Source organism: Hesperophylax consimilis, chromosome 4 (assembly GCF_061612785.1).
Source record: "Hesperophylax consimilis isolate HC1 chromosome 4, BYU_Hcon_1.0, whole genome shotgun sequence".
Taxonomy (NCBI): Eukaryota; Metazoa; Arthropoda; class Insecta; order Trichoptera; family Limnephilidae; genus Hesperophylax; species Hesperophylax consimilis.
The window spans coordinates 4,852,909-4,868,313 of record NC_142839.1 but is presented as its reverse complement, the minus strand read 5'-3'; the positions used below and the strand labels follow the sequence as shown (position 1 = coordinate 4,868,313).

General features: G+C 33.7%; 2 protein-coding genes across 2 annotated transcripts; one reads left to right on the top strand and one right to left on the bottom strand.

Moving 5' to 3' along the window:
* Positions 1-689: 689 nt before the first annotated feature.
* On the bottom strand, positions 690-7,056 carry Phb1 (prohibitin 1). The gene is made up of 5 exons (XM_089631151.1): positions 6,944-7,056; positions 6,237-6,334; positions 4,715-4,876; positions 2,707-2,888; positions 690-1,464 (listed from the first exon to the last, which is right to left on the bottom strand). The coding sequence occupies exons 2-5, from the start codon at positions 6,322-6,324 to the stop codon at positions 1,072-1,074; spliced, it is 825 nt and encodes a 274-aa protein (XP_089487277.1). The 5' UTR covers positions 6,325-6,334; positions 6,944-7,056; the 3' UTR covers positions 690-1,071.
* Positions 7,057-8,411: 1,355 nt separating this feature from the next.
* Positions 8,412-13,766, top strand: LOC149424067 (inactive peptidyl-prolyl cis-trans isomerase shutdown-like). Its single transcript, XM_089631150.1, has 4 exons — positions 8,412-8,602; positions 8,675-9,005; positions 10,449-10,648; positions 12,180-13,766. The coding sequence occupies exons 1-4, from the start codon at positions 8,538-8,540 to the stop codon at positions 12,946-12,948; spliced, it is 1,365 nt and encodes a 454-aa protein (XP_089487276.1). The 5' UTR covers positions 8,412-8,537; the 3' UTR covers positions 12,949-13,766.
* The last annotated feature ends 1,639 nt before the right edge of the window (positions 13,767-15,405 follow it).

Below are 15,405 nucleotides of genomic sequence, written 5' to 3'. Positions count from 1 at the left end.
CTTCATAGCCTTTTGCACCACCCTGTACACATGGGAGCTCTGGAAATTTCAAAAAAAGAACAATGGAAATGCTTCGGGTGCAATATAACAACGCTTACCGATTGATGTTCGGACTCCCCAGGCCCTGCAGTGCCTCCTCTATGTTTACAGAAGGGCGAGTTCCAGGATTTACAGCTCTATCTTAATAGATTATTATCTTGATGACATGTCCCAGGATTGCAGGACTGAGGGGAAGGATAAACCATTCCAGAAATACATATTCTTATCATAGAATCCCGTCTGACTTCAGGATCGAGCATTGAAGACCATTGGAGAAAGATACTTGCTCCCACATCCGATGGATTCCCGTGCTACTCTGCTTTAATCTCATTTTTTAAATTTTTATGATTATTTTTTCTGATGTGCCTACATGTTCATGTAAAGTTTTTGTGAACAAAATAGATGTCCTTTCGGCTTGACACCCACTCACTAAGTGAAATTCTTCATGAATTCCTTTGATGTATTGAAATACTGTTTGTTTATCGAAACGGTACCACCGAGGTATCGAAAAACATATTATTTATTTAAAACCTAATTATATTTTATGATAAACAAAATAGAAATCGTCTAAACTTTGCACCGAAGTCGTGCGGATTTTAGCTCTTAATAAAATTAATTAAAGAATTAACATTGAATCATTAAAAAACATGTTTTAACCATAATATTTATTAACAGACTAGTATAAATGTAAATAAAAAAAAAAAAAACATAAAATCTACATCTATTCAATTAAGAAAGACCATTCGACCGTGGATTCCATAACAGCATACATATTCGGTATTTTCCAGTAGTACAAATGTTCCAAAATTAAGAGTAAACTGAAAAATGTGTGCATGTAAAAAAAACTTACAGAAGTAAAACGACCTGCATCGATGAAGCATCAATATTTAATGAAATGCTTAAATTATTATGTAATATTGTTTGCCACGCAGTACGCAACAGTGTAAACCATCGACAAAAAATAAATGCTATCAACTTTCTTATAGAGCTTCACTTCAAATATTGTTTATAATATACAACACTGTTCACTGTTTATTGCTGCGCCGGGAGGTTCAGGAGAACATTCTGTCCACTGGGGAGGTATGTGATATTCCTGGACTTGGATAGTTGGTAAGCAATGTCTTCGGCAGCTTCGATACGTCTGAGTTCTACCAGACCCTCTCCAGCGATACCAAAGGACTTGGCGAGAAGGATAGCAGCCTGGGCGTCTCCCTCTGCCGTGATGATTGCGGCCTTCTTGCTCTGCTCAGCCTTCTCTACAAGGAATCGGGCCTTTTCCGCATCCTGCTGCGCAACCTGCTTCAGCTCTACAGCCTGTGTGAACTCCTTGCCAAAGGTAAGATGCGTGATGGAGATGTCGTCCAGGATGACTCCGAATTGCTGTGCTCTCTCTGTTAAACTTTCGTTTACTTTCTGGGAGACGATCTGGAAGGAAATAATAAAGTATTATTGGAATGTTGCTGTCAAAAACTGGCGACAAATCCACTGTTTTTGATGTTATTCTTGCAACGCCATGTTAATGCACACTTGTTTAGAGCTGCTTGCGCATTTCCCGATTGTATTTTGTTATTTCTCAGTAGTGCGATTAGGTAGAAAGTGAAGTGCGGCAGTGGCTTTGTAGAACTCCAGAATGAACAAATGACTTTTGACCTTTGTCCAATTTTTTTCGTATTGTTCACACTTTGCCACATAAAACTAATATAAGTAAAATATTTTTGTGGCACTGCAGCTCTCAACTCCACAGTTTCTGACACATAGTCACATTATCAGAATGGCCATGAAAAAATCAAGAAGTATTTTTTGTTTGTTTTAAATTAACCCAACACTAGGAATCTAGGGTTCAGTGTGTTCAGGAGTGACAGACGTATGATCTATCCCTCCCGCTGCAGCGCAAGACGATGGATCAAGACAGACCAGTTGGAGAGGTCAAAGGGATTTGGCACGACATGCAGATGCTGCACAGGCGTATCCTGAACACACCTCACACGATGAACCCTGGCACCTTTGCTAAATCACCACACATAGTGAACCACTTGGAGTGACCTATGGGAGATGTGTTGGTTATCCAATAAAAAGTTCCCAGGGCGGAGGTACCCAAACCCGCCTCCCAAATACATTTCAAAGTCAATTTAATTGATTACCATCAAATTATGCAAATCTGGATCAAATTATGAATGGATTTTCTAGGAATATTCTTTGTGTTAATACTAAATCCAGTTGTGAAAATTTATTGAACATTATAGTATGTAGTATTTGGCTCACGGCAGCTACAAAAATTGTGAATATTTATAAATTAATGCTTTTGAAAATTTAAATGTAGAGTGCGCCATGACAGCAAACAGTGGTCACAGAAAACAAGTTTCAAAATACCTTTATAATTTCAGATTTTATCTTCATATCCGACATTTGGAAATTGATCATGGGGCATAGATTACTCACCGAATTTTAATTTAAGACAAATACTTTTTATATTTCAACTGCCTTCAGGGAGAAAAAGTCATAAATTATAAGAAATTTTGAATTATTTATTGAAACATAAGAAAAATTAACATTGGGTTTTTAGAAATTATCGAATAAATTCTCTTCTTTTCCTGATTTCACGGTTCATTGCAGGATCAGATAAATAATTAGTGTCATGATTAAATTTAAAAAAGAATTGGTTTGTACCTCTCTCTGCGTGATAAGTTCTCCGGCATCAAACTGTGCCACCACCGCCTTCAGGACCTCGGTGGTGATGGAGGGGAGGACTCTCTCATCGTAGTCCACTCCGAGGATGGTGTAGATCCTCGGCAGCTGGTCGGGGATGGGTCGGAATAAGATACGCAGGGTGATGTTCACATTCTGGAGATCTGGAAATCAAATTAAGTCATTTTTAAAATATTGTAAAATTAATGTTCTACTGCTGAAACCATTGGATTCATTGCAGAACTAATATTGATAGGAAAAGATTGTGTGGAGGAACAAATTGAGAAAGGACAGAGAAAGGCCACGAGAATCGTAAAAAATATAATTAAATAACAACCCTTGGGCTATTCGTATACGGAGATACTTACAAGCTACTTGAGTTTTGTACGCATAGCATACGCGTCACTCGTGAGTATACACCATACTATTTACTTAGTGTTCGTACACAGCGAACTTTTTTTTTTTACACTACTCGTTTGACAGAAATGGTATCCAAGCATGATATCAATGTTAAATTTGTTCTGGAAGTGGGAAAATAGCCATGTTTATATAACTATAATTTATCGGAGTACGTAAGAAAGGATTTAGCAGAGAAGATGTGGATTGAGGTTGGAAAAAAGTCAATATGACATAATTTCAAATAGTTCCTTGGCGTTTGCTCTACAATTAATATTTATTTCGAAGTATGGGTGAACCCAAAATCTTTTTTTAATGTTTTTAAAAAAGATAAAGAAGAACAATTTTGTCTTCATCGCTAGAGTCACTTGACATTGTTTTAACTCCACGAATTATCAAATTCAGTATAATTTAAAACTTGAAACCAGCATTGAAGAGTAGGCGACTTGTGGTTGCATTGCAGTCACACGGATTGTAAGTATCTCTGTGTATGAAGGATCTTTTTGTGGGTGGGTGGTTTTGTTTTTTATACAAATCTACAGTTTTATTCTGATTGATGAAATTTTCCACACTTGTACAAATGTGTATATACAAGTTTTACATGCTACGTTTTTTCTCTGTCTTTAACTTTGTTTTTTTGAAACTGACTTTATTTACTTTAGTTCACCCTAAGTTGTTCGCTAGGTTTAGTGATTTAACAGGGGTGCCCGGGTTCATTGGGTGAGGTGTGTTCAGGATGCGTCTTCCCACTAACTGGGTGGCATGCCAGATCGAGAGAGGTTGGTTTTGGAAGACTCTTTGACCTCTACAATATATATGTATACATATACAGAGCGACCCACCGTGCGCTGACTGACACTATTTTAGTAATAACTCATTTTTGCAAAATTAGGCTTTTGTAAATTGTACCTTGTCTTACCAGATAATGTGTATGTATATTTATAAAAATTGTTTTATAATATCTATTCTATATAGTTTCCCCAGAATGGCTACTTATTCAGAGAAATGTTTACTTTTCTCTCTAATCTAAATAAATAAATAAATAAATATATATTTATGTAATGAAGAAGTACGAAAACATTCTTAAGTTTTATTATAGTATTTTCCAGCTAAATAAGCGTTCTTCGTGGTGAAAATAAGTCATATACGAGGCATTCCTGTAAACATATAATACAGTAATATGACGTTTGAAAATCGAAATTACGACATTTGACACGGAATTTTGCAAGGTGTTTTTCAGATAAAACAAATATATTGACAAAATGACGAGCTATATTTCTTTTTCTTGCACAGCAAATAAAATATATTTAACTGTGTTTTCGAAATTCAAATGGAATGGAGATCTAAAATTTCAGGCGAGTGTAAGTGAGATGGAACACTGGGAGGTTGGGCTAAATGGAACATTTGTTTCCTTTCAAATTTGTATGGACGGCCCTTCTGGTGATATATTTTTTGTACTATGGATTAGATAGGTATACATAAACCATATTCGGTACAAAGGATATTTAAAAAAAATCCTCATCTATTTTATCAAATTAAAGTGGGTTTTAAAAAATATATATTAGTAGTGAGATTATGAAAAGGAATTTCTAACCTTTGCTGCCGGTGATGACGGGAATATTTCTGGGTCTGGACCTGATATCGAATGTGATAGGTCTCTGAACCCACGGGATGAAGAAATGGGTTCCTTCTCCTGTGACTTCTTGCTTGATTCCCGCAAATCTGTCGAAGATTACCGCTCTGTGCCCTCCATCAACTGCAAACACAAATACAATATTAGTATTGGTAATTCTTTGATAAACACAAAGTGATATGTCTGAACTTGAACAAGTTTTACGATTTACAGTTACATTAGATCCCAATATGTACAAAGGTATTTGCGTATAAGAACAAAATAAGGATTGTAAGCGTATTTCAGGAACTTAATTATTTTTTTAGTTAACACACAGAAAAAAGGGACATGCTTAACACACTTTTTTTATTTTTTATTTTTCTAATGTATATTTTATTTAGTTGTAAAATTTTACATCTTATACCTAATATATTATTTTCTATGACTACTACAATATGCGGGTGAAAACAAAGGTACCATTCGAGAAAAGGGATTTAGTTTCAAATATATCTTCTGAATTTTTTTACACAACACACACCAAATGCATATATTGTCTGAAATTAAAGCCTACTATTGCAATACGACTCCATAAACTGAAGTTAAAGACAGTGTTGGACCATTTAGTGAAGTTTTATTTGTGAAAAATGTATGTATAAATTTATTTTTTTTCGAATCATTATAAATGAAAACAAAAACAATGCATCTCTGGTGCAATAAGTGTAAGGATGTATTACCCATTCAACAGGTTTAAACATAGTTTCCTTTTGATAAAATATCCTTCCACACAAAATACAAGAATTTGAAGAAGGGGAACACTTGGTTAGCATTTTTTAGTACATAAACATGTAGTTGGGACCTTTACAAAGAGATTGATATAAAATATGTATATAGAATTATTGAAAGGCAATGCCTTTTTCACTATCCAAGTAGGACCGGTGTAAAAGGTAAAACTACCCTTCCCGCTGGAAGTGTGTTAATAGTTTTTTAAAAATAAAAATCGGTTTGCAGTAGTTAGATAATAATAAGAAGTAAGTTTCAGGAAATGGAAAATAATGCATTTTAATAGTTACTTCGTCAAAATTAAAATGGATTGTTCACTTGGCGGCCTTGACTTGTTATTTTTTTATATTTTAAAAGATTACAATTTTAGTGCATTTTCTCAACTACAATACTAGGCACAGGCCCTTATTATTATGCGAAAGTTTTTTTTTTTTCTTGTCTTATTCACCCAAAACATGATCCTGTGATAATAAAATACGTTCTTAGTTTGGGTTTAATTAAGAAATATAACTATTTTAATATTATAATGTCAAAACATGGCGTGAAGAACAAACATCAAAATATCCGTGTTTTTAACAAAATAACTACTAAAATACATTATTTTCCATTTCTGGAAACTGAGATACCTACTTCTCATAAAGTGTTTTCAAAATAAAATATGCGCATTAAGTGCGTCCCTATTTTCTGTATAATTACCAACATTCGGTTAGACAGCAATATTTACCATTATATAGGGCAGAATTAATAACACCCCCAACTAGAGCCACTCCAAGGCCGAGCTGCCCGATTCGGTTGAAGAATTGAGTTGTCATCTTCCTTTTCCTAAAAAGAAAACATTCAACATAAATTGCATCCACTATCTCGGTAAAAAGTAATAGATTGTTGCATTATTTTTTTTCTCTAAATACTACGGATTCTATGTGTTCAGTAAGATAAGGATTCTGCAATAATGTGTGTGCAGTTTCATAGGTCAAACTATGTACTGAAACCTATTACTATGTATGGAAGTGGTTCAAAGGACAGCAAACAAATTATTTCTTGAACGACGGCTATTTATTGTTAAAAGGCTCAAATTTTTAATATTATATACTCAATATGTTGAAAACGTACTAAAATAGACGTTCGATAAGTTATAAACCAAAAGAAAACCTTTGACAGATCTAGGAAATATTGCACAATATTTTAGTTAAGTTGCCTACACGTCCTTAGGATAGCCGTTAAATGACAAAATATACGACGTTTTAACACTATTCGCAATGAAACACGACTTTTTAACAAAAATAAGAAGTTTATTATTGGTGTAAAAGCCGAGAAATAGCTTCTCTACCATGACATAACCTAAAAAACTAATTTACAGGCAAGTTATTAAAATGTATTAATTAAATTATCTAATAGAATTTAAATGGAATCTAATTTTCATAAATTTGGTACCTTTAATTAACAACTGAAACGGGGAAGAAAGTAAATTTATAATCTTGAAACTTATAAATCCGTCACACGCCCGGCGAATGTGTAAAATGGCGGAAGCATAAACAATAAAATTGCGTAATATCACAGAGTAATTGTACAAATTGCGCCGACGCGCTTAATTCAAAAGAGAAATATATTGGTCACCTGTTTTGGTACTAATTATTTACTTGACCGCCGCATTTTTAGGTTTATAGAATTTGGAAATTACACTACGTTTCAACAATTACTAAAAGAAATAACTATTTACATGCACAAAGTAGGTTAGTTTGGGTACATTGTAATTTATTTTTATTTAGATTGAACGAAACTTTCGCAAATGTCACTCCCATTTTAAAGAAATCCAAAATGGCGGCAAAGGGATCATTTTAAATAAAAAATTTTGAACTTTGATATAGTAAAAATGTAACTTTAATGCATCGTTTACCATCTCTCCAATCGTTATCAGTTGTTTTTTAAAATAATTGGGTTGAAACGAATGTAATTTCATACTCTGTGCCTATGAAAAGTGCGGGGTAAATAGTTACATTTTTTTACCAAGTTTGCTTTCCATTGAACAAATTAGCTATTCAACAACTTTTTATATTATTCCTAATTTTCAGTAAAAAAAAATTTCGCAACAACCCAGAAATCTGAGATAAAAAATTACAACTCTAGTACTCAAATACAATTCATGGCGACAACTCGAGAAATATAATGAAATATTTCGGAAGATAATTTTTTAAATCTTTAAACAGTTTTGACAGCACGCTGGTGTTTACAATAATAGTTTAAATTAAAATTGGGAAAAGTAGAAAAATAAATTTAATATAATTTGCGATTCTTTAAGAAGAAATATAAAGGTTTAAAAAATGTGAATTCTGAATAAGAAAAAATAGTGAAATTCGTTTCGGAAGCAATATTTTTTAAAAGAATTTTACTTTATTGGTACTCAATTTTGAAATAATTTACAAGCATTTTTTTTAAACCCTGAGAACACTTTGAAAAGTTAAAAATTGGCATTTTCATGGTTGATTAAACACTGAAGTTGATCTTGCGACCACAAAATTATTATATTTGTAATTATTTGACTATTGTTATAATGATAAACTACAAGCGAAAAATAAGCTCCATTATTCTAACAGACTTGTATTCGATTGCGCTTGCCCCTTGCATGAAAAATATTTGCTAATAAAACCGTAGTATAAAATTTGTAATGCCTGAAATTTCAATTATTGTGTATGCTAGCTATGAGCTATATTTACGTTCAAGTTTTTGTCTGGTTGGAGCCATAAATAAATGGTTGGAGGCCTAACAAGCTATTGCCGGCCCTAAATGTTCTCAAAATAAGTGCTCTTCCTGCCAACAGTGGCAAGGACAGTACCCACAACCTACAATAACCGAAAGACCACAGAAGAATGTTTTCATTTTTTATTTATTTGAATTTGTCTATGTTTCTTTTGACGTATGGTTGTGGATTATTTATGTTTTGAATTTGAAAAAGTAATCTGTTATCATTTCGCAGTTGCTGACTTATATTTTGTAGCTTTCTTGCCTGATTGTGTTAAATTTATCTACCATGAAAGCAGGCGATGATTTCGATTTTAAACCTAGCGTTCTTCTTATCGATGGTATCGACGTGCAGTAAGTAACTAACACCTACAATTCGAAAATGTTTTTGCAAAGAATAGCACTTAACACTGCTTTTGTTCGTAGGAAATTGGAAAAGGGTATGGTGACATTTGAAACCGACACAGAATTTCTTCACCAACTTGAGTTAGATACTCAAGAATGTGAACTCTCAGGTGACGAAAACGAATGTCAATTTTTTGGTTACAAAGACATAGATGATTGGAAAAAAGAGTCGTTTGGCAAGTTATGGTCTCAAATGACCCCTATTGATAATAAGGAGCTCATGAGAAAAACTGTGATTACCGCAAGTGATGGTCCATTGGTGGAAAGCAAAGCCACCATTAAAGTGAGACTCAGCGGGTTTTGTGAGGGATCTGATGAGCCTTTCACTTGCACTATTGACAAGAAATTTATGGTAAGTTAAATACTTTTAGAATAAAACTATACCTTTATATATTTTTCTTACAACATTTTATGGTAAAGTTTCCTTACTCCGCTTACTGCTAAATATGCCTAAATTATATTAACACTTCGTTTCAACTTATTTAGTACAATAAACAACTATTTATGTCGGGGAGATGGAAAAATATGCGCAAAATAGGTTCTCATTTTAAGTTATTTAAATAATTTGTGCATATATGTTGATTGAAGTAGAACATTTCGGCAAACATTTACTAAGTAAATCCAACATGGCGGCAAATCATCTTTTGACAGGGAAATTTTGAACTTTAATTGAAACAAAAAGGAACTTTTATGTATCTTTTACCATCACCTCCAACATAAATAGTTGTATCTTGTATTCATTAAGTTGAAACGAAGTGGTTTTAAATAATTTGTGCATATTAACACTAAAAAGACCGTAGACATCCTTTTGACTTCCGCCTGATGTAATGTGACCATATTTTGCTTGAAGTTTATTGTATTCATTTGATTTTTTTTGCTTTTAATGATTCCTATGGTGAAAAAACAGGTACGTATCTAATTTAATTTTTGAAATATAATGATTTATACATACAAAGACTTCCGTCGCCAGTGTGACTGTTCGGGCTACTGAGCTGAGTTTGTTTACAACCTCAAGTTTACAACACACCCATTCCACATTGCAAAATGATAGTACTAATCTCTTTCATTCGGTATCGCATATCATTCAAACTTGATCTGTACATTGATTGGTCACTGTCTTTTAGTGTCAGTTGTTAGTATTCTATTTCATGTTGATCTCTTCGCACATATTTCAAGTCGCCGAATATTCGTTTCGTTTGTGTTTTTGTAGATTATATTCTACCAAAAGCGTACCTAGAATTAACAAGTAAATGGAGTAAGGGAACTTTAGTCATTTTTTAAAAATAATATGAAGATGTTTTCTCAAAATTTTATATTTAAGACAGTATGAAACAATTACCAGATATACCCATTTGTTTATTTCAGTATTTGCATCATAATAGGGGGTTTCCTTTGTTGAGATTAATAAATATTCTTATATTTCACAGTCTCAAACTACTTTAGTTTAAATGTTTCAAACTTTTGTCCATCAAATTCACATTTCATTCGTCAAATCATCAAATTCATTTTTCATTCATCACCATTTTGAATTTTCGACAATTTTGTTACATTCTTGTAAACTGATTCCAATTTTCCAAAAGTTGAAGTTCATCGATTATCAGCATTTAACGGGGGACCGTTCAAATGTCAATGATTAAAAAATAGCGATGTTGTTGTAGATCAAATGTGGTGAAAATTTTTTTTTTCAATTTTTAAAAAAATATTTTACTTTTCTGAAAATTAGATTTTTAGATAGTTAGATAATTTGTAATTTTTATCAGTTTGCCAAGTTGAAGAATAACAATATGGTTTGTAGGTTTTACACATTGACGACGGCGGTCAGCTGGAAGGCCTGGACATGGCGCTGAAGACCATGAGGATCGGAGAATATTCCCGCTTTTTACTTTCCTACAAAGTCATGTATGGGGAGTTGGGATGTCCACCACTCATACCCGCCCGGGCCAACTGTCTCTTCAATATATTGGTGCTGGAAGTCGTTCCCGCCGTTGAAGATAGGCAAGCTTATTCAATACATTACTATTATATTGCGGCAATGAGTACTGATGAGAAGAATTGAAGCTTTTATACTTAACGGCGATCACTCGTTTTGAGGAGGTATTCATAGTACTGTGGGTTATTTATTTATTTATTTTGTAAGAAACAAACAGCTTTTATATAATATGCCGTGCTAGATATAAATATACAAGTTAATTGTAGTCAAGCCACAGAAGTTTCTTATGTTAAAGTGCATTAGAAATGAAGTTTTAGTTTCTTAAAATTAATTTAGTGTTAAAGGAAGGGGAGAGGAAGAGGAAAATAGGAAGAGGATAGGAGATGCTGCCGATACATTCCATACTCTCATATTAATAATCGATCGTACGAATTACTTCATATCGATATTTCTTTAGGTTATTACCAAAAATGTCAATGCTGTAAAATTTTTTATTATATTGTGCACATATGCGAGGAATTGGGGAATTTTTTCGAATGTTTGTTCTACACGAGGGTAGATAAAATAAATCAGATTGTCGGGTTGATCTAGACGGAATATGAAAATTTATAAAATTGGTAAGTTCTGGTGAGTCCAGACCATTATTTAGGATTTTAAATAATAGGATATGATCAAAAATTAGACGTCGTGTTTGGAGAGAGTTAAAATTATGAAATTTAATGGATTCGGTATAATTTGAGAAGTGTAAGTTTAGTTTATAAGTTATGTGTTTAAAAATTTTTTTTTGAATTCTTTCTATTCTTTCGATATGGGCTTGGTATAAAGGAGTATTAAACTTGGTATAAGTTATGGTAGGTAGAGAGTTTATTACGTAGACAGTATTATATTACCATGTTAGGATGCATATCCGCGAGAGAGAGTAAGAGTTCACATCACGTCAGGATCTGTGTTCAGTGATTTTGTGGTCAGCTGGTGGTGAAGATCACCGATCCTTGTCCACCAGTGAGATGCTCGACACCGTGGGAGGTGGAGATGAACGGTGGCGAATCCTCCAGGCCGTTGTTCGACACCGTGGGTGGTGAAGATAAACGGTGGTGAATTCCAGAGTGTGGAAAACTTTATCTATCTTCTATCTATATAGATAAAAGGCACTGTCCGAGTGTCCCCCCCATAACTATTGGACCGATTTCACTGAAAATTTCAAAGTTCATTCTCATTAGTGCCAGAGAGTGTTAAGAGAGTGATTTGAATGGTAGAAAGAGTTGGCTCGAGAAAGACATGAATCAAATCATTATTTGTGAGGCATATGTGATGGACGAAGAAAGAGGTGTAAGGAGATGTATGACGTGGAAGAGAATGGTAGAAAAAGTTGGGGACAAAAGTACCTTTTTAAAGAAGTTAACTTTTCCATTCTTTAAATGATATATTTCCACTGGAAAAATGCACCCAGTTTTCAGGTACAGTAGAATACAACCTCAAAACTTTGCTCTAAACAAATCATGTCAGCTAGTAGCTAAAATCAAGTCAACCAATCTATTATTACATGTATTATGTTTTACGCATTTTTATTCTTAATTTTTGTGTTTAATATTTCAGAACTGACTTGAAAGACGAAGAAAGCACATGCTTTAAGGGCATATATGAGAAAGCCGTTGCTCTCCATCTCACTGGCAAAATGTTCTTTGGTAAAAAACAATATAATTATGCGATAAGATCTTTTAAATCTGCCGTTCACTATTTAGAAGTATGCAGATTACGAGACGAGGAGGAAGAAAAAAAGCAGACTAAATTCCTCGGAAAATTATATTTAAATTTAGCTATTTGTTATAATATGACTAAATTGCCACTCAAAGCCTGCTGCATGTGCAATAACTTGAAATATTTGAGTTTGTTGAATAGTAATAGTAAGGCGCTCTTTCACAATGGCAGAGCGCTGATGATGATAGGAGATTATAAAGCAGCTTTAAGGAAACTTCAAGCTGCGGCCAAACTTGACAGGAATTGTCCCAACATCAAGGCCGAGTTGGCACTGCTGCAAGAGAAATGGGATTTACGCATTAAGAATGAAGAGAATCTTAGAAATACATTCGAGCACACATTTAAGGAATACAGAAAATGCCGTAATGTCGAAACATTGTCGAAAGAATTCACAGAGTCTATAGAAAATTTTTGCGCTTCTTTCTTGAATGAAGAAGATGTAATGAAGGCGAGTCTGCCTGAAGGCCTCACCCAGCTAGAATCTGAAGAAGTAAGAAGAGTTGCTATAAAACATCAATTGTTCTTTGATGAAAACAGCATTGTTACTTACCTTTCAAAAATTAAGTTGGAAGACCCCGAAGAAGAGGAAGTTATTGACAATCAGTAATTTTTTATTTATAATTCAATTAAAAAAGACGCTCTATTCCTTAAGTTTTATAGTACAGACCTTACGGCCATTATTGTTTCCAATCCTACTTTGCAACTATTCAACAGAAATTTTGCCTCAACAATGCTCAAATCGCGAGTCCTCCTACGTATATCACCATCTTTAATAGACTTTTTAATATTTTTATTCTATTAAATTAAATCCACGCAATTTATATTAAAGAAAATAATTTCACAAACACATAAAATCCCATTACAAATAAATATGTAATCACTAAGATGTTTTTTTTTAACCTGTTTTTGTGTTTACGTTTTTATTTTTATTATTATATTTTGTTAGAAAAATGTTTTCACTAGCCAATGGTTATGAACCAGTTTTATGGATGTTTGAGGACTCACCTTCCATTTTTGTTTAAAAATCCCTTTGAATGTTACTTTGTACATCATTATTATTATTATTCCTCTAAGGTTTATAAATATTTTTGATAATAATTCATTAAGTGCAGAATTCACACACTCATACATTCTGACATTCGAGTGGTGAGCATCTCATACGTTGATGCTATGTCTAGGGAAATTTCCCTACATCTAGGAAGCAACTTTTTTTAGGGAAAAGGGAAAAAGCAAAATATATAATTAGGAAAATTATAATTTTTTTATTTTGTTGTCAAAATTCTCAAGTCAATTTGGAAAAAATTTAGGAAACTTATAATTATTTAGAACATAAAACTAACCACCCCTATGATATAAACAAATATTCAGGAAAATTGAGCACTTGAGTACCTTATACAAACTCATTCTGAAATCTAGGGAAATACAGATCTGTGACTGAATTCTGCACTTTATTGTAAAAAATGTTTAATTTTTTGTTCCAAAAGTTATGTTTTAAATACAATATTTTGATCAGTAATCTAGTGATTATTTTATACATTTAACATTTAATGAATGATCAATTATTTATTAGAACCATTTATGTATAGGATAACCAACACCTCTGGGTCATTCCAGGTGGTTCGGTGTCTTAGCGGGGGTGAGGTTTGTCTAGGTCTTGGCGGGTAGGCCGAATTGGGAGAGTGTGGTTGATGGAGATCATTTGATTTCTCCAGCAGGACTCAGTCTATCGCCTTGCACCGCAGTGTGCATGAGTGTTATAAATCCCACTGGATATACTGACCCTGATTCCTACCCACCTCTCATACCTTTTTCCTTTCCAAATGTTCCTCTCCTTCCTTTCCCTGACAAAACCCTCCACACCGCATTCCCATAGATGACATAGGCCCCGAGGGAAATTATTTTCCTCCCATATGGAAAAAGATTTAAGGCAAAAAAAGATTTGGAGTTATTAACACAAACCATTAACAAAAGATGCTGGGTGGGCAATATTTAAAAAAGGAAGTGATGCTGCACGATAGTCCTAACTGCCCAGAATGAGTGGAACTATGGCAGATTTGGGATTATTCTTCTTTTTATTTCAGAATGTGAGGAAGTAAGTGCAATCCCACACATCCCATAGAGATTATCTTAAATACACAGCTATATACATATACATACAGGGATTAATAACATATTTATAAATAAGAATAAAAATAAAACAATTTTAACAAAGAAAAGTAAGTAGCATTTTAAGAGAATAATTATGGGAATATTGTAAATATAAACAAATAAAAAAAATATATATATATATAGATACACGATTCCCGAGCATATTTGTAGTAAAAAATGTAGATGGCATTTTGTTATCCTATGATTTAAAAAAAATTAAAACACTAATTTTTTTATATCGTATGTCGCAATTGAGTAGTGCCAGCATGGGTCATGTGATATGTACTTCGTCTTGTTCCAGCAGCACGGTAATGTATCACGTGATCCCGTCGCCATGCGAAGCAGTGTCATCAGTGGCGACGTGTGACAGAAAAAATTAATTTTTATTTCTGATTGAAAAAAATAATTGGGGAGGAAAATGAAATCTACGTTTTTTACTTCAAATATGCTCAGGAATCGCTGGTTAAAATCCTCCAGGTTCGTGCTGTTACACCTTGCACGTGTATATTAATAATGACATGAAATCACTTAATGATTGTTTATGGGCGTTATTGGTCAATTGGATCGATGATTGTAGGGGACAATATCTTTCTCCATTGTTCTTCGATTTCTAGAGACATTTCTAGAGTTGTTGATCCTTCGCCAACCTGGTTCTTATTAGAGTTGCCCAGGAACTCGTCCTTCCGTGAACATCGAGGAGTCACTGCTGTGCCTGGGAAGTCCGAACATCATATGGTATTGCATTATTACATACAACATTGTTGTATTGCACTCAAAGCCTTTTCATGGTTCTCTTTTTGAAATTGGCTCAGAGCTCACATGTCTACAAGGTACACCTGTGGACTGCAGAGTGGAATTCTTCTATAAAAGCATGTTACATTTTATGCTCAATGTTCGCCTCTGTCTCAATTTTGTG

Excerpts from the sequence above, each read along its gene's own strand:
- LOC149424067 (XM_089631150.1), top strand. The coding sequence starts at position 8,538 with ATGAAAGCAGGCGATGATTTCGATTTTAAACCTAGCGTTCTTCTTATC. Across the intron at positions 9,006-10,448 it reads CTATTGACAAGAAATTTATG|GTTTTACACATTGACGACGG; the intron begins GTAAGTTAAATA and ends TATGGTTTGTAG. Across the intron at positions 10,649-12,179 it reads GTTCCCGCCGTTGAAGATAG|AACTGACTTGAAAGACGAAG; the intron begins GCAAGCTTATTC and ends TTAATATTTCAG.
- Phb1 (XM_089631151.1), bottom strand. The coding sequence starts at position 6,324 with ATGACAACTCAATTCTTCAACCGAATCGGGCAGCTCGGCCTTGGAGTG. Across the intron at positions 4,877-6,236 it reads TAATTCTGCCCTATATAATG|TTGATGGAGGGCACAGAGCG; the intron begins GTAAATATTGCT and ends TTGTGTTTGCAG. Across the intron at positions 1,465-2,706 it reads AACTTATCACGCAGAGAGAG|ATCGTCTCCCAGAAAGTAAA; the intron begins GTACAAACCAAT and ends ATTTCCTTCCAG.